At 41.6% G+C, this 19,728-nt stretch overlaps 2 protein-coding genes across 3 annotated transcripts in view; both read left to right on the top strand.

Annotated features, from left to right (window-relative positions):
• Window positions 1-19,728, top strand: part of rad54b (RAD54 homolog B) — a 108,577-nt gene that overhangs the window by 1,792 nt on the left and 87,057 nt on the right. For both annotated transcript variants that reach the window (XM_078217038.1, XM_078217039.1), the window contains exon 2: window positions 5,246-5,426. In XM_078217038.1, coding sequence (XP_078073164.1) covers window positions 5,246-5,426 — 181 coding nt within the window. The remainder of the gene's footprint in view (window positions 1-5,245; window positions 5,427-19,728) is intronic.
• fsbp (fibrinogen silencer binding protein) lies at window positions 14,414-18,394 on the top strand. The gene is made up of 2 exons (XM_078217040.1): window positions 14,414-14,825; window positions 17,781-18,394. Exons 1-2 carry the CDS (start codon window positions 14,422-14,424, stop codon window positions 18,358-18,360), a joined length of 984 nt encoding a protein of 327 aa, XP_078073166.1. The 5' UTR covers window positions 14,414-14,421; the 3' UTR covers window positions 18,361-18,394.

The following is a 19,728-nucleotide window of genomic DNA, read 5'->3' on the forward strand; positions in this document are numbered from 1 at the left end:
ATCTGGGTGTACAAGTACACAGGTCACTGAAAGTGGCAATGCAAGTGGAGAAGGTAGTCAAGAAGGCATACGGCATGCTTGCCTTCATCGGCCGGGGTATTGAGTTTAAAACTTGGCAAGTCACGTTGCAGTTTTATAGAACCTTAGTTAGGTCGCACTTGGAATATAATGTTCAGTTCTGCCACACTTCCAGAAGGATGTTGAGGCTTTGGAGAGGGTACAGAAAAGATTTACCAGAATGGTGTCTGGTATGGAGGGCATAAGCTATGAGGAGAGGTTGGAGAAACTTGGTTTGTTCTCACTGGAGCGACGGAGGTTGAGGGGAGACCTGATAGAAGTCTACAAGATTATGAGAGGCATGGACAGAGTGGATAGTCAGAAGCTTTTTCCCAGAGTGGAAGAGTCAATTACTAGGGGGCATAGGTTTAAGGTGCGAGGGGCAAGGTTTAAAGGAGATGTACGAGGCAGATTTTTTACACAGAGTGGTGGATGCCTGGAACTCAATGCCGGGGGAGGTAGTGGAAGCGGATACGGTAGTGACTTTTAAGGGGCGTCTTGACAAGTACATGAATGGGATGGGAATAGAGGGATATGGTCCCCGGAAGGGAAGGAGGTTTTAGTTAAGTCGGGCAGCATGGTCGGTGCAGGCTTGGAGGGCCGAAGGGCCTGTTCCTGTGCTGTAATTTTCTTTGTTCTTTGTAAGAAGGTATTCAGAATACCGAGAGACAGGATCTACAGGGACAGTAAGCATGGCTTTGTGAGTGGAAAATCATGTCTCACAAATTTGATTGAGTTTTGTGAAGGGGTAACCAAGAAGGTAGATGAGGTCAGTGCAGTTGATGTTGTCTACATGGACTTTAGCAAGGCCTTTGACAAGGTACCACATGGTAGGTTTTTGCATAAGGTTAAATCCCATGGGATACGGGGTGAGGTAGCCAAATGGATACAAAATTGGCTTGATGACACAAGACAGAGTGTGATTGTAGAGGCTATTTTTCAAACTGGAGGCCTGTGACCAGCGGTGTGCCTCAGGGATCAGTGCTGGGTCCACTGTATTTTGTCATTTATATTAATGATTTGGATGAGAATTTAGTAGGCATGGTTAGTAAGTTTGCAGATGACACCAAGATTGGTGGCATAGTGGACAGTGAAGAAGGTTATCATGGATTGCAATGGGATCTTGATCAATTGGGCCAGTGGGCTGACGAATGGCAGATGGAGTTTAATTTAGATAAATGCGAGGTGATGCAGTTTGGTCGATCGAACCAGGGCAGGACTTACTCAGTTAATGGTGGGGCATTGGGGAGAGTTACAGAACAAAGAGATCTAGGGTGACAGGCTCATAGCTTCTTGAAAGTGGAGACACAGGTGGACAGAGTGGTGAAGAAGGCATTCGGCATGCTTGGTTTCATTGGTCAGAACATTGAATACAGGAGTTGGGACGTCTTGTTGAAGTTATACAAGACATTGGTGAGGTCACATTTGGAATACTATGTACAGTTCTGGTCACCCTATTATAGAAAGGATATTATTAAACTAGAAAGAGCGCAGAAAAATTTACTGGGATGCTACTGGGACTTGATGGTTTGAGTTATAAGGAAAGGCTAGATAGACTGGAATTTTTTTCTCTGGCGCGTAGGAGGTTGAGGGGTGATCTTATAGAGGTCTATAAAATAAGGAGGGGCATAGATCAGCCAAATGGTCAATATTCAGCAAGGCCTTTGACAAGGTCCCTCATGGGAGGTTAGTTAGGAAGGTTCAGTCGCTAGGTATACATGGGGAGGTAGTAAATTGGATTAGACATTGGCTCAATGGAAGAAGCCAGAGAGTGGTTGTGGAGGATTGCTTCTCTGAGTGGAGGCCTGTGACTAGTGGTGTGCCGCAGGGATCGGTGTTGGGTCCATTGTTGTTTGTCATCTATATCAATGATCTGGATGATAATGTGGTAAATTGGATCAGCAAGTTTGCTGATGATACAAAGATTGGAGGTGTAGTGGACAGTGAGGAAGGTTTTCAAAGCTTGCAGAGGGATTTGGACCAACTAGAAAAATGGGCTGAAAAATGGCAAATGGAATTTGACGCAGACGAGTGTGAGATATTGCACTTAGGAAGGACAAACCAAAGAAGAACGTACAGGGTAAATGGTAGGACTCTGAAGAGTGCAGTTGAACAGAGGGTTCTGGGAATACAGGTACAGAACTCCCTAAAAGTGACATCACAGGTGGATAGGGTTGTAAAGAGTGCCTTTGGTACATTGGCCTTTATAAATCGGAGTATCGAGTATAAAAGTTGGAATGTTATGGTAAGGTTATATAAGGTATTGGTGAGGCCGAATTTAGAGTATTGTGTACAAATTTAGAGTTTTGGTCGCCTAGTTAAAGGAAGGATGTAAATAAGGTTGAAAGAGTGCAGAGAAGGTTCACAAGGATGTTGCCGGGACTTGAGAAGCTGAGTTACAGAGAGAAATTGAATAGGTTGGGACTTTATTCCCTGGAGCGTAGAAGAATGAGGAGAGATTTGATAGAGGTGTACAAGATTTTGATGGGTATAGATAGAGTGAATGCAAGCAGGCTTTTTCCACTGAGGCTAGGGGAGAAAAAAACCAGAGGGTATGGGTTAAGGGTGAAAGGAGAAAAGTTTAAAGGGAATATTAGCGGGGGCTTCTTCACGCAGAGAGTGGTGGGAGTGTGGAATGAGCTACCGGGTAAAGTGGTCAATGCTTTTAACATTTAAGAAAAACTTGGACGGGTTCATGGATGAGAGGGGTGTGGAGGGATATGGTCCAAGTGCAGGTCAGTGGGACTAGGCAAAAAATGGTTCGGCACAGACAAGAAGGGCCAAAAGGCCTGTTTCTGAGCTGTAATTTTCTATGGTTCTATCTTTTCCCAAAGATAGGGGAGTCTAAAACTAGAAAGCCTAGGTTTAAGGTGAGAGGGGAGAGATACAGAAGGGCAATATTTTCTCACACAAGCTGCCAGAGGTGATAGTAGAATTTTGACTTTTAAAAAGCGTTTAAACAGTTACATGGGTAAGATGGGTACAGAGGATATGGGTCAAATGTGGGCAATTGGGACTAGTTTAGGGGTTTAAAAAAAAAGGAGCGGCATGGGCAAGTTGGGCTGAAGGGCCTGTTTCCATGCTGTAAACCTCTATGACTCTATGGGCCCGATTTTTTCCATTTTCATTCTAAATGCTGAATCTGGGCGTAATGCTAATCCGACTTAGAAATCTGCTTTCAGGCGCCCCCATACGCACTCAGCCTGAAAAAACATCGCCAGTCCCATTCACGCTGTGGGTGGGGCTTAGCGCGGCTGAAACGGTCGGAGCTCTGAACTGGGCATGCGCAGTTAGAAAAAAATTGAAAAAGAGCGCCCGTGTCGGATCACTCCCGGGCCGCAAAAAGCGGAGAAAGTGGGAGTGATGGCCCCCACACACATCACTGTCCCCCTTATCCACCCCGCCCCATTACCCACACACCACTGTCCCCCTTATCCACCCACCCACTACCCACACACATCACTGTCCTCCTTACCCACCCCCCCACTACCCACACACATCACTGCCCCCCTTACCCACCTCCCCACAACCCACACACATCACTGCCCCCCTTACCCACCACCCCCCCACTACCCACACACATCACTGTCCCCCTTACCCACTGACCTCACTACCCACACACATCACTGTCCCCCTTATCCACCCCCCCACTACCCACACACATCACTGTCCCCCTTACCCACACCCCCCCCCCCACTACCCACATGCATCACTAACCCCATTATCAACCCCTCCTGCTACCCAGACCGATCCCCCCCCTTCCCCCCCCCCCCCCCCCCACACACACACCGATCGCCCGCAGAGTGGCAGCGGACCATTCACTTACAAATGCATGCAAATGCATTTAAATCGCTGTTGCGTCCGTTTTGGGCACGAAGCGGATTGCCACCATTCCCGGGTTTTGGTAAAGTGGCAATCTGCGCAGACGTGGGCGTGGATCGCGTTAATGGCCTCACACCCGACTTTGCCACCTTTTCGGGTAAAATCGTGCCCTATATCTTCAAACTAACTAAATTTGCGATAACCCCAGGATATCATGCTACATTTTATTATTGCGCATCCTGATATGTGAAGCCAAATAGGCCAATTTCATTGGAAAGATGGAAAGACTTTAAATATTCACTTACAACTGTCACTGTGCATCAGTGGTGTAGTATGTAACATACACAAGCTCCACTGTAGCAACTTGCCAACCATCCTTCAACAGCATTTTCCAAACATGTGACCTCTATAACCTAGGAGGACAAGGGCAGCAGAGGCATGAAACACCATTACCTGCAAGTTCCCTTCAGAGTCCCACACAATCCTGCCTTGGGGCTATATTGACATTCTTTCTCTGTTGTTGGGTTAAAATTCTGGAATTGCCTCCCGAGTACCGACACCAAATGAACTACAGTAGTTTAAGAAGCCAGTTTGCTCATCTTTTTGAGGGAAGATGTCTGAACCTTGACTCTGATCTTCCACAAGTTTCTCTCCTATCACCCTTCATGCCATCCTGAGCTCATCCTATCCATGATATGTAACCTCTGCGATTCAATTCCCAATAAACTCCTGACTACCCAACTTCCATTCCTGACTTCCAGGTTGGCTTATATTGTTAATGATTCTGTCTCCTCTGGTTCTGCCCAATCCCTTTGCAAATCTGACATCCCCACCACTTTCAACTTAAAGATAAAAGGTTTTAACTCCTCTGTCCTTTAAAACTATTGTCCCTTTCCAACCTCCTTTTCCTTGCCCAAGTTTTTGAACTTGCTGTCAACTTCTTAAGCTTCCAGGAACTCCATATTTGAATCCGTCCAATCAGATTTCCACCCCTGCTACAGTTCTGAATGGCTCTGATCAACGTCCTTGTATAAAATCAATATTTATGCACCGTCTTTACCCTGACCCATTCTTTCTTGAGCACAATAATGTGCAAATCCATATTTCCTCAGTTTTGTTTTCTTCCACAATATACCAGCTTTTAAAACTTGCCTTTTAATTCAAGATGTATTGGCTAAGTAATATATCTCATGTCTTTTTTTCTATATTGTAAAGCTGTGGTACTGTATTAGAACAGAGCATTGGCCCTTCAGCTGAATTTACTGATTGCTTTCATGTTTCATGTGTTAACTTTAATGGCAATCAATAAAAATAAGTTGGCTGTGAGGTGATTTCCATTTTTTATTTTGTCATGTTTTTATTTTAGGCATCTCATGAAAGTAACGGTAACCAGAGTGCTTTATTGCAATCCAAAGCATTGGTCACAAAATGTGAATTAATCCAGGCCTGCTCTTCTCGCCAAACTACAGAAAATGTGGATGAAGATGGTCACCTGGAGAGATCTGAGCGTCTGAACACCATACCTACTTCATCAGTGGGAGCACCAGGTAAAACTTAGGCTGGTAATTACAATCTTGGTTTGTTACATTCTTAAATGCAATTCTGGATTTCACTTGTAATAGCTGTTTGACTTGCCATTTTCTTTGGACGGTACCTTCTGGCTGAGAGAGAGATAGGACATGCAGTAACTAAGCAGAGAGATGTAACTGGGCAAGGAGACTCACTACTGACACCAGGTGTCTTTCTACTAAAACTACATATCAATGTAATTGTCAATTAAATCTGGTGTTGAGGGAGTGAGAGTCTCAGTTACTTCATTTTGAAATGAATTAGTTTGGGGTAGTTCTGCATTTACTCTGCACAAGTTTAGTTTTGCACCAATTCTAAATTGATGGCATGAATTTGGAAGTTGGGTAGTCAGGAGTTTATTGGGAATTGAATTTGTCCTAAAAGTCTGACTTTTAAAAAATTTGGCAGTAGAAGGACATTTCTTTCTACAATATAATGGTGGACTGTGATATTTTTGCATTGCTGTCACTAACGTTTTTCCCACCTGTGTATCAGGAAATTGTAAATATCGGCTTTGAAAATTTTAATCGCATAAGAAAGAAAAAATCTTGTATTTGCGTAGTGCTTTTCATGTTCCCGTGACATTCAAAAACACTTCACAGTCAAAATACTTTCACTTTTGTAATATAAAGGAATGTAGTAACCGCTTTGGGCACAGTCACAAATGGCAGTGAGATAAACAATTAGTGTTCTTGTTTTGGGTGGGCTTTGTAGAAGGATTAATGCTGGTCAGTGCACAAGGTGACATCCTCTGCTTTTCTCATCTTAAGTGCCATAGTTATTTTATGTTTATCCGAGAGGGACCACTCACCTGAGTGATGGCATTTCAGAATGTGCAGTTATGCACATGCTGCAATGAAGTGTCAAACTCGACTACATGCTTCTCTTAAGTGGAGCCTGAACCCATGATATTCTGACTAAGAGATACCTCTGAGTCAAACCTGTTGCCTTAAAAGTGCTGGTTGTTTTTTATTAGATATGATGGCTTGGCTTGTTCTTTTCTATATATTATGTTCAGAGGCATAAAGTCATTACAGCATGGAAGGAGGCCATTCACCCATCAAACTTACCAGATTTCCACATTAAATAGATTACTGAAGCAATGCATGTTAATCATAGCTCACAACTGCAGTGGTTTGCAATAATTTGGGAAATTACAGATTTTTTTGAAGTTGCTTTGGGAGCAGATTAATCCTATTCAGGGTGGCACTGGGAATTTAAGGTCAAAATTCATTAATGAACCAGCTTCAAGGAACAATTTTATTATAATTTCCTGATTATCGAATTATATAGCACAGAAGGATTTGATCTTTTGTGCCTGTGCCAACCCTCAGAACTGCCAATTTAATTAGTTCCGTCTCCTGTTTTTTTTCCCCACACTCCTACACATTTTGTTTTTCAAGGAAATGTTTTAAGATGTCTAGTTTGAAAATAAGTCACAGGTTTGTTTTCTCATGATCAGTGGTTCAATCTAAGGACACAAAACCCCAAGTGTAAAAGGGATATCGTTATCACACAGGATGGAAAATATAGTAAAAGCACGTTAAAATGTAATCTCTTTAAGTCTCACATCTGATTGTACTCCATGTAAAAATGAATAAATTCAGGTTTTCTCCCAATACTATTGCCTAGTGCTTAAGACAAATAAAAAAAGTTTTACTAAGTAGATCCAGTCTCTTACAATCTGAAACCTATGGTTATATGCATGACAAGAATGTGATATACTATTATGAAGCTAATAATGCCGCCAAGTTCTACTGTCTACTTTGAAAGTATGTACCACTACTATGCTATTATGTTCATAGAATCATAGATGGATCATAGACTGCTTACAGTGCAAAAGAGGTCATTCGGCCCATCTAGTCATCACCAATTCTCTGATGGAGTATCTTACTTAGGCCGTCTTCCCCCATCCTATCCCTGTAATCCCATACATTTCCCATGGCTAATCTATCTGACCTACACATCTTGGAACACTAAGGGGCAGTTAAACATGGCTAATTCACCTAATCTGCACATCTTTGGAGTGTGGGAGGAAACTGGAGCACCCAGAGGAAACCTATGCAGACACGAGGAGAATGTGCAAACTTTACACAGTCTGTTATCCAAGGCTGGAATTGAACCTGGGTCCCTGGAGCTGTGCGGCAGCAGTGCTAACCACTGTGCTGCCCTTAGATTGAAAAAGAATATATTTCTTTACAAGAAAGATAATACACAGGTGCAGTAAGACACAGCAAATATCAGTAATACCATAGTAAATATACAGCCAGATTTTTTTTTATATGTACTTTTCCGGTTCAATCAAATCAAATCCAATTCAGAGTCTCAACAAGTTGAGACATTTCAGATCCAGGCTGACAAGACAGGGCGAGCGACCAAACCACCCTGTCCTGGGCCTGATCTACATGAGCCAAGCTGATTGGAGAAGGGGGAGGTTCCTCCTCCAAGACTTGAGCTCATTTGCATCCATTTGAGCCAAAGGCCGAGGTGCCGCTTTAAAAATTGCTTCATATGAAACATATGAAGCCTCAGTGCAACCTAATGACCTCAACCAAGTGCGGGCGACCATGGGCTGCCGACCATGCTACACTTGATCTTAGCCAAAAGGCCAAGAAGTGAAATATACAGCCAGATGGAGTAAAAATGCCATTTTCAACAACATTTCTTGCCGAGTTAGTTACCAGCCCATGGTTCCATAGACCAATGATGACATACTCTATGTAGGTGATGTTGGCTCACTCAGTTCTAGTGCCAATTCCAGACACTGATTGAGACCAGTAATTTAAAGAAAAGATCACAGCACTTTTACAGTTTTTGGGCCTTCAAATACAGGCATCATCGCCTAAGATTTAAGTCACTTAACAAAGGATGTTTGCATGTCGTATGAATAAGTAATTTGGCATACATTGTCCTGTGCTTACCAAGGCCCTTATATACATTTTGAGTTTCCAGACTTGAACTTTCCAATTACTGTATCTACTTAAATGTTAGATTAATCAATAAATTGGTATATTTTCACACAGCTTGATTCTAGTCTACATTTTGAAGTTTAGTAGTGAAGGATTTTAACTTTTCGGCTCTAATTAGGTTAAAACTGTGGCCGGAATTTTCTGGCCCCATCATGGCGGGAGATTTGGTGGCTCAGAGGAACCAGACAATCCTGGTGGTGGGAGGGGCCAGAATATCCCACCTTGCATGAAGTGCAGAATTTCCTTTCTGTGTGACTGGACAAGACTGCTTTTCGGAGCACATGTCACATAAAGGCAGTCCTTGGACTTACGACACAATTTGTTTCCGAAAACTGCCTTGTAAATAGAAATGTCATAAGTCAGAACCAATTTTCCCATTGGAATAATGTTATAAATGGGAATTGGTTCCTGAAACAAAGCCAGAAATCACTCTTGGGGTGTCCGGCAGTGTTAAGTGCTCTCAGTTCTTGCCCTGTCAAGTTGCTGTGGTGACTGTTAATGCCTGCACGCCTTAGCACTAGTTCTTCAGTTGGTGTGGGGAATATAATGAAGCCATTGATCATTGTCAGTTGCCTGTTTAACCTTGAACTTCAGAAAATCTGAGCGTGTCATAAGTGTATAAATGCATTAAAAATGTGATAGTTGTGGAAAAAAATTAACAGAATAAAACACTTGTTCCCAACTTAATTAAGGTTAAACCTGTCTAGCTATACAGTTGGGTGGTGCAGAACATCGGTGTGCCATATAAATGTGCTGGCGTGACATCGTAAAGTTGAAATGGGGTGCCACTTTATAAAAGTTCTAAGTGCTGTTCATCATAACTTGAATGTTGTAAACTCAAGGACTGCCTGTACTGAACATTTTTGAACTTTATGTGACCATCTTTTCCTCATCAAGATTTGATAGTTTGTTGCCAAACTACTATTTGACTGTAGGGACTATAACTGATCGAAATCTTGTTTTAGTCCACCACTTGCTACCTATATAGGAACACAAGAACAAAAGTAGGCCATTCAGCCCTTTGACCCTGCTCAGTTATTGAATCGGATCATGGCCGATCATCTTCCTCAATGCCATTTTCCTGCATAATCTTTATATCCCTTGATGTCATCAGTCTGTAGAAATCTATTGATTTCTGTCTTGAACATGCTGAATGATTGAGATTCCACAAATTTCTGGGGTAAAGAACTCCAAAGAATCAGCATCCTCTGAATGAAGAAACTCCTCCTCATCTCAGTGTTGAATAGCCGACCCCTTATTCTGAGATTATGTCCCTTGCACATTTATTGAAAATCTGAGCTGCTTTTGCTCATCAGGCCGCTTGGTGGCACAGTGGTTAGCACTGCTGCCTCGCAGCGCCAGGAACCCTCCAGCCTTGGGTCACTGTGTGGACTTTGCACATTCTCCTCGTGTCTGCGTGGGATTCTTCCCATATTCCAAAGATGTGCGGGTTAGGTTGATTGGCCATGCTAAATTGCCCCCTCGCGTCAGAGGAACTAGCAGAGTAAATACATGGAATTAAGGGGATAGGACCTTGTTGTTGGTGCAGGCTTGCTGGACCGAATGGCCGCCTTCTGCACTGTAAGGATTCTATGATTCTAACGTTGTTGTGTTTGATATGCCAGGCATCCCATTTGATATGTTAATTTGATTATTTGGCACAATTTTTGATCACTTTTCTGCATTTCATCTTTTACTTATTTCTGTTCTATCCTCTATCATCAAAAGGAAAGATCACTGTCAAAAATACTCTGTACAAATGTATCTGCTACAGGACAATATTTCTCCAATCTGAAAATTCAGTGCATTGAGGGATCTAACTAACAGTTTCCTGCTCTGTGGCACAGTGCATTGGCAGTTCAGAAAAGCCAATACTAGTTTGTCATTTCTAAAGCTCGGGTTTGATTGAAATAATAAAACCTTATAGCCAGCCCAGTTAGGGTGGCTTTGAGAGAACAGCAAGTAAAAGTTTGCTTCCTTCATAGAAACATAGAAAAACTACAGCACAAACAGGCCCTTTTGCCCACAAGTTGTGCCGAACACATCCCTACCTTCTAGACCTACCTATAACCCTCCATCCTATTACACTCCATGTACTCATCCAGGAGTCTCTTAAAAGACCCTATTGAGTTTGCCTCCACCACCACTGACGGCAGCCGATTCCACTCACCCACCACCCTCTGTGTGAAAAACTTACCCCTAACATCTCCCCTGTACCTACCCCCCAGCACCTTAAACCTGTGTCCTCTCGTAGCAGACATTTCCACCCTGGGAAAAAGCCTCTGAGAGTCCACCCGATCTATGCCTCTCAACATCTTATACACCTCTATTAGGTCTCCTCTCATCCTTCGTCTCTCCAAGGAGAAAAGACTGAGCTCCCTCAGCCTATCCTCATAAGGCATGCCGCTCAATCCAGGCAACATCCTTGTAAATCTCCTCTGCACCCTTTCAATCTTTTCCACATCCTTCCTATAGTGAGGCGACCGGAACTGAGCACAGTACTCCAAGTGGGGTCTGACGAGGGTCTTATATAGATGGATCATTAACCTCGGACTCCTAAACTCAATCCCTCGATTGATAAAGGCCAGCACACCATACGCCTTCTTAACCACCTCCTCCACCTGCGGGGCCGATTTCAGTGTCCTATGGACCCGGACCCCAAGGTCCTTCTGATCCTCTACAGTACTAAGAGTCTTTCCCTTTATATTGTACTCCTTCATCCCATTTGACCTACCAAAATGGACCACGACGCATTTATCTGGTTTGAAGTCCATCTGCCACTTGTCCACCCAGACTTGCATCCTATCTATGTCCCTCTGTAACTTCTGACATCCCTCCAGACTATCCACAACCCCACCAACCTTCGGGTCGTCGGCAAACGTACCAACCCATCCCTCCGCTTCCTCATCCAGGTCATTTATGAAAATGACAAACAGCAAGGGTCCCAGAACAGATCCCTGGGGCACACCACTGGTGACCGACCTCCATTTAGAAAAAGACCCATCTATACCCACTCTCTGCCTCCTTTGGGCAAGCCAGTTCTGGATCCACCGGGCAGCAGCCCCTTGGATCCCATGCCCTCTCACTTTTGCTTCCTTCAATAGTGATTATTTTGCTTGCATCCGTAAAGCTTACAAGGCCAAAATGCTAGGTAGTGTGGATTTAAATAGTGCATTTGTAATTGACTTTGAGGAAGTATTCAACAGTCAGGAAGAAATGACATAGCTGGTGAGAACCAAAAGGAGGTGGGGCAGAAATGCCCTGACCATGTAAAAGACCAAGAAAATAGAGACAGCAAGGACAAAGTGACTATAGACAGTGCATAGTATCAAATTCTGTCTGCCTATTGTACTGGTCCATCTGTGTCTTGTTGCAGTTGAGTTATATCATCCTCACTGTTTGCCACTCTGGGTCACTGTCAGTGGGGAGTTTGCACATTCTCCTCGTGTCTGCGTGGGTTTCCTCCGGGTGCTCCAGTTTCCTCCCACAGTCCAAAGATGTGCGGGTTAGGTTGATTGGCCATGCTAAAATTGCCCCTTAGTGTCCTGAGATGCGTAGGTTAGAGGGATTAGTGGGTAAAATAGGGATATGGGGGTAGGGCCTGGGTGGGATTGTGGTCGGTGCAGACTCGATGGGCCGAATGGCCTCTTTCTGTACTGTAGGGTTTCTATGATTTCTAAGTTTGTGATCATCAGCAAATTTTGAAATGTTACTCTTATTCCAATATCTAAGTCACTTATATTTATGAAAAAAAACAGTATCCGAGCACTAATCCTTGGGAACACCACACAGTCAACCATCCTTCTGACTGAAAAAATAACTATTTACAAAAAGTTACTATTTTCTGTCTTTGAGTCAATCCTTCTTATCCACATTGACCCTCCCATTCCTTGAACCACAATGTTATAAATGAAATTATCCACTTTGTGGCATGGATTTGCTCATGAATAAACAGATGTTCCGGAGGGTGGCTTTGAATGTTGATGGCAGCGGTGAGTTGGGTAAGCGGGATGCAAAGAATGTTGGTGGGATTAGCTCCCAGCAGGCATGCTCTCTGTGGGAGGGATTGGAGTTGCTAATCATAAAGAGGCAACAACCGGTGTATCAACAAGCCATTCAGAAAATGCCAAGAGAGGCAGAGGGTTAATTTAGGTTTCTGTAAAGACAAAATAAAAGTAATGGGCTGAAGCCTGGAAAACAGCCAAAATGTACACATGACGAGATATGGGAGGTTTATAATATAACACTTTTATCGTGTCCGACAGAAAAATCTTGAAGCATTTCACAATTAGTGAATTGCTTTTAAAGTACAGAGGCTGTTAGTGTTCAAACAAAACCATGGTCATTTTACACACTGACTTCAAACAGTGGGGTAAAATGATTAAGCTTGTGTTTTTTTTTTCCTTTAGGATGATATTGGCCAGAAAACAGACTTTCTTTAGTACCATGTGATTTTTAATGTTAACCTCTCTGTTGGCTAACATTTTCTGCATTGGAGGGGCAATTTAAATTAAATTTGCTCTTCTGGTTTGAGATTCAAACCATAACCTTCTGATTCAAAAATGAATTTACTTCAGCTTGGCTTATTTGGTGGTACATAAAAATAGGAGATCCATTTGTAATACTTAATACAGTAGCATCATTCATGGCTGTTTTGATATCTGATGGAATTTAGGTTTTGTTGTGAATGTTTTTCATGAGTGCCTTACCTTTTTTAAACGATACAATTGTGTACATATTATACTGTGATGCATTTTAAATATATTGTAAAATCCAGTTTTGCTGCTCTCCTCCCAAAAAATATTCTTAAGCATGTTTTTGAAGCTCAGTCAGTATTTTAACATTTCTGCTCATTCACTATTTGTATGTCATGGTCTATAATTATTACCAGGATGCAATTATCATGGATTGTATCTATTGAGATGTCAGCAGATGGCAATATCGTGACATCTCTAACTCTGAATTCAGTATTCTGACTGGTACCCTATATAGATTGGGCTTTGAAATTAATCTTTCACAATCTACTCCGAGTATTGGTGAAATTTTACATAATAATCGGATATGTTATTAAACAATTGCCAATCTTGTAGATTCATAAAATATACTGGGGTATTTGAATTAAAATCATGGACTCTCTTGATAGAGTGGGTCTGACTATTTTCATAAGCTGTTGTGTGGGTTTCAGGATTTCAGGCTTTCGAGCTGTTTTTGTTGCCAAAAGATCTGTCTTTCAACTTGTGGTACAATTTATTTTTTTCAATGTGACTTTGACAAATTCTTTAAAAATTGCTGTTGATTTGGTGGAAGCTGATTACGACAGATTATTTAAACTTATTGAACGGCGTACAACCAAGCATGATAGAGGAAGTGAAGTTCCTTGATTGACATCAGAACTAGCATGGGGAATGCAAACAACACTAAAAGCTCCACAGCAGGATTACTGGGGCCCTGTCAGGGATCAGTATACAGACTGTGGAATACTCGTGCACACTGTTTTTTAACATCAACAATAATTCTTTGTTCATAGTTTGATATAAATTTTCCCATTTCAAACATAAAAGTCGAGACTAAGTTTTTGTCTTTGAGATTAAAGGTGTAGTTTTTAGCAGCTGCACTATCTGGCATAAAGATCAGGCTGTGTTATGTAGGTTAGTGTGTAACACAGCAAAATGATAGCTTTAGAACACCTGCACCTTTGCACTGGGATTCTTGTGCTAATGCTTTCAAAACCAGAAAAACAGATCAGATAACAAAACAGTCCAGCATTTGATTGGTCTCAGCATCAGGGGGCTTGCACAGTCTCATTTTAGTCTGGAGCCTTAAGTAGGTCAGGCCTAGCTTAGCTCAGCCTGCAGATGATCAGCTGCAGATGATCTCTGGATGAAGTCAAGCTGAAAGGAATTTCAGTGAACCCCTCCTGATAGGCGTAGGCCTAAAAAGGCTGGCCTAGTTAAGCTTCAGCTTATAGTGCGAGTGAAGGCTTTACAGTCAGTCTGAAGTTTGTATGATGTGCTCTGCACAAAATATGCTAGGGAAAAAATCAAATCGATCCTCGAATTTTACCATATATGAAAAGATTGATCTGTTAAAACTTGTGCGGCCTCACATCAAGGTCTTGGAGGTTCATAAGAATAATCAAGCCATAATTGTTGAAAAGAATCGTTGCTGGGAAACTATAGCACAGCAGTACAATGCTGTTGGAGTGGATCGCCCTCCTCGTGGTGCACAGGCTTTGCGAACACTATATAAACGCATTAAAGAAAGTGCCAAACAAGAGATAGCCAGAAGAGAACAACTGCATCCAGACTATAAAGGAAATGTCTCTGAGCCAACCAGAAGAATTCTAGAAATGATTCCTCACATTTTCCAACCACTTTTGAAGGTGATAGACCCCGACAACTTGCAAAGGTAAGGCTATCACATTTTACTGACCGTAATAAAATAGTTTTTTTAAAATGCTCTTTATTTGAGGCTAGTGTTCAGAGCTCATTATCATTACAGCCACTTCATCTATGTTTCTGGAACTGAGAGTATATGAGCACATATGGCTGGAGTTTTGGTCAGGTGACCAACACAAAGAAATTATTTAAATTCTAATTTTGGACCTTGATTTCAGTTAGTCGCGTTCTTGCTCCGTAACTGGGGGCAAGTTCTGTGCTCTTCATTGTGAATAATTGACCACACTGAACTTTGGGTAACATAGCAGTTGACTGATTTTTGAACTGCTAACATTCAAGATAGTCACTGAGCATTTTCTGGAATTGGAGTAAAATAAGATAGCCATTAACCGATCTTCACACCAAGTGTGGTAAGATGTGGAACTCACTGTTAGGAATTTGGAAGTTAACAGGGTTAACGGTGAAGTTGAGATGAAAACAAAAGTTACAGACACATGATTAGCAGGCCTGCAGAGGAATATTGAGAGTCAATTTTCCCAGTAACAAGATTAGCAGGCATCCAGAGAAATTGAGGTGCGAATTGCCATATCAGAAACATTGTTTACCAGAAATCAGTGAGTCTATACAAAACGATAGCTCCTAAAGGCAAGGAATTTGGGAGATTGATAGCAGAATCCACAGGATGGGATATCAAAGCGGCTAAACAGTATAACTGCTGGCATCCTCAGTGGGAGGGAGGCTAGTTTTCCATCCAACAGCCAGACAGGCTAAAATCTTCAGAGAGCCAGTTCCATCTATGATAAGAGCCATCGAGGCCTGTTCCATCTAACATTTAGAGCCACGGAAAATTATAGGTACTGTTGTCTAAAAGATGCAGTTTCGTACTTTTGCTGAACCAGCAAAAGGCATTTTCCAAGACTTGGTCATCTAAGCTATATTGTGTGGTAGCTTTGAACTGGATTTGACTTGTGTTACTAATGTGGATGTTGTTTGGGAAAAGGGGTGTCTTAGTATGTTCAAGGAATGTGGGTATATTTTGGGAACAAGAGGTAATTTCAGATTAAACAGTGCATTTAAAATTTAAGTATATTAATGACTGTAGTGTAATCTTTCATGTTGTGCATTTTTCGTTAGTGAGCAAGATTATTGACTTTCCAAGATTGTCAACTCAAAAGAGCTCTGTAATATCATTTATTCAAATTGTTACTTGATTAGCTTGATGCCACCTACGGTGAGCTAATCCTTCATGCAATATGAGGTGGTTGGGTCGAGGAAAAGTCCTCTCGAGATTTTTGCTCTCTGAAATTGTCACCTTTCTTAAATCAAGAAATGAGGTGTACTGCAAACTGTCAGGTAATACATGGTTCTAGACTTGGCGTTTCTTACGGACGTAAATGCAAAATTGAAAGAACTGAACCATGGACTGCAGGGGAGGGATCTAGACTTGTCACATGATCAGTGCAGTGAATGTGTTCAAGTTGAAACTGGGCCTATGGTCCTTCCAGTTAAAGAACAAAATTACTGAGTACTTCTAGAGAAAATCTGACAACAGCTCATACAGAAAGGGGTCCATCCAAACAAATTCTGTGACCACATCAACAAATTGGAAAAGGAATTCAACAGAAGATTTCAGGAGTTAGACAAGATGGAACAAATCATTGTTTATCTCAAATCCTTTTCTTCAAGTGGACATTGGAGAATTGATAGCAAAATTTCAGCAGGTGTTCGAACAAAGCAGTGGACTTAACATAGAAATAATCAACGTGTAAAATGACATAGAACTGAAAGCTAGGTCAAGGGACAAAGACTTTTGAGGACTTGTCAACAGAGAAGTACTCTCTTCTGACATTGTGTGCATTCAAGGTGAAGGTCTACTTTGATTCCACATCTCTGAGGTCGCTTTTTCCAGATGAAAATCATCAAGTTCAAGTATCACACTTGTCTCACAGATGCCCAACTGATGGACTGTATGAGACTGACCTCAAACTTTATAGCACCCAGTGCAAGCGCAGGTCTCACATGAAGAATAGGTAAATGTTATGCATAAGTACATTTTGGGGGGGGGTTTAGTTAAGTCACATTTGTAAGAGTAGGTCTCTTGCTGCATTTTAATACTAAAAGTGATCTTGTACTAAAAAAGGTTGCAGACCATTGATTTGGATGTCCATCAACAGAGCCTCATGATTTACTGAGCCAAATGCTTTGGTCAAGTCAGTGAAAGCAATGAAAAGTTCCTGATATTCTCAACATTTTAAAAATGTGTCTGGCAGCAAAGGTTATGTCAAATGTTCCTATGTAAGGTCCAAAGCTGCTCTGTCTCTGGGAGGATTTCCTCAGCCACAGGAAGTAGGTGATTCAGGAGAATGTGTCTTGGGATTTTCCCCACTATGAACGAGAGAGGAAAAAACCTTGATAGTTTTCACAGCGTGATTTATCTCCCTTCTTGAAGATAGTTGCAATTGACGCTTTCCTGAAGTCAGTGGTGGGAAGTTCTTTTTCCTGCCAAATTCAGAGGATAAGTGCCTGGAGTCTTGATGTGAGCAAAACCCTACCAGCTTTGGTGATCTCGGCAGCGACACCATAGGGGCTGCAGGCTTTGTTGATTTTCATCATATGAATGGAAAGAAAGGGAAGAAAAATAACTAATATTAAATCATTGAATTTTGATGGGAATAGCATAGGGCTGAAAAAAGGGAGCTGAACTGCAACTAAATGCAGTAGATTTAAAGGGATAATTTAGAGTAGTAGTAGCAGACTGCACAACTTGACATTTTAGGAAATAGAGGGCAGATTGGATAACTAAGGTAAGCAGTTATTAATTCAATATTGCTGATGTTCATTGGACAACTTGTATGTTTTATTGTATTTTGGTCACTTGGCATTCGGATGTAATTTTTAAAAATGTAATATTTTTCATGGCTTTGAATTTATTGCATCAACGTTATCTGTATAATCTTTCCTTCAGGCCTTGTGGAAGTTCGGCTTCTGAACAAGAACAAGATTCCTGCGTGGAACAGCCTGCTAGCTTGTACCCACAACCTGGAACCTCAGGCTACCAGTCCCATTCTAGTCATGATTGGGTAACGCCAGAGTCAGAACCCGAACATGAAGAGAAACCTCCTCCGATATTAACTGTGCTAGCACAGCCAAGCGAAAACTTGCAGCAACAGAATAAAACAGAGACCCAACAGGCCACTAATGGCTCTGCCTCACCCTTTTCATCTTCTGGGGCAAGAGTATCCTTAACACCATCTCCTAGACCTGCAAGAAGGGAAGATGTTTTGTTCAGCCACCACCAGCACCACAGCGGTGCCCTGCAACATGTTGGCAGTCGTGATAGTGGAGAAATGCAATTAATGTCAGCAGAGGAACATGAGATAATTATGGAAAATCAAAGAAAGTTTGGACTCTATCTTGACGAAAAAAGAGAGAGCCTGAAACGAAAACAAGCTTTAGAGGAAGACCTGTTAAGGGCAAAAATCAGAGTAGAAGAATTAAAGGCAGCAAGATTGCAACAAGGCTTGCCAGCAATCCAGGAAGCCTAATATTTGTAAATATTTGTTTCAATTAAAATCAACTAAAAACAGTGTTTATGTGCTGTGGATTGATTCCAAAGATGACGTTAATGCCACAGTCTGCTATTGAACACTAAATTGTCATTGCAGTAGTTTTAAAATGTTTTGCCAGATTTTGGCTAAACTTAATAATTGTCCAACAATGATTTCTATTTAAAAATGAAAATGCTTTTGAACTCACACATGAGATGAACAACATTTTAAAAATATGTTTTATTCTATCTGAGCAAACCTCACAAACCTTACAGCCTTATCAAAAGTTAGGTTGCTTGGAAAATGGGCTTGGGTAATTAGGTGAGTTTCGATCTTAGTTTTCAAGAACTTTAGACTGCAATGTCTTGGAATTCTTTTTTTCTCTAGTTTCATGTAGAATTTGTTTACTTGAACAGCTGAGGCAGAATAGCTACAAGTTAATAATGGTATAAATCAAAGGTTCTGAATGGGCAAATTTATAAAATTAATCCAGGGCTTGTGAAAATACGTCAGTGATGGATTTTGCTTATTGAAACTACAACCAATATTTATGGGACCATATTACACATTTGTCTCTCCTCCATTATCGGAAGGATTTGAGATTTAAAAAAAAATTATTTCATGGGATGTAGCATCTCTGGCAAGACCAGCATTTGTTACCCATCCTAAATTGCACTTGAACGGCCAATCCCATTGCTGTGGTTCTAAAGTCACATGTAGGCCAGACCAGGTCAGGATGGCTGAATTCCTTTCCTGAAAGACATTAGTGAACAAAATGGGTTTTTACAGCAATTGCTGATTGTTTCATGGTCACCAATACTAAGACTAGCTTTCAATTCCAGATTTTTAATCGTTGAATTTAAATTCCACCAACTGCCATGGTGAGACTTGAACCCATGTCCCCCAAAGTATTTGCCTGGGCCTTTGGATTATTAATCCAGTTACATTACCACTGTGCCCCTGTCTCCCTTTAGTCCAGTCGATCTGTTGAGTCTATTTGAAAGTCCAATGTCAAGTCTCAAAAATACAATAAAATGTATTTTGGCTCAATGCACTTTGCTTTTGTCAATAATTGTTTATTTTCAGACTCTGTACCCCTGCCCTTCACGTCACCACTCTTAACTTCAAAAACTCCCTTGTCTGCTGTGTCCTCTCTATTTGCTGTCCTATGTCCAAGCTTCTTGTCTTTTTGTTAGGTGTTTCCTTCCATTTTTTTTAAGCAGCCTTTCCTAACCTCAAGAGAAGATGTGCTGTTTGCCAGGGCTTTCTGCCAAAGTTAGGTGGCTGATCAGATGACCCTGATCTCTTGTTGCACAACATGTTTCCACCTACTTACATACCTGTGATATCTCCCCAAAGTACTGA

The sequence above is a fragment of the Mustelus asterias genome, chromosome 7 (assembly GCF_964213995.1).
Source record: "Mustelus asterias chromosome 7, sMusAst1.hap1.1, whole genome shotgun sequence".
In the NCBI taxonomy this organism is placed as follows: domain Eukaryota; kingdom Metazoa; phylum Chordata; class Chondrichthyes; order Carcharhiniformes; family Triakidae; genus Mustelus; species Mustelus asterias.

Bases quoted from the DNA above. Each gene is read 5' to 3' on its own strand.
- fsbp (XM_078217040.1), top strand. From the start codon at position 14,422: ATGATGTGCTCTGCACAAAATATGCTAGGGAAAAAATCAAATCGATCC. The intron at 14,826-17,780 runs GTAAGGCTATCA...TCTTTCCTTCAG, and splicing joins GACCCCGACAACTTGCAAAG to GCCTTGTGGAAGTTCGGCTT.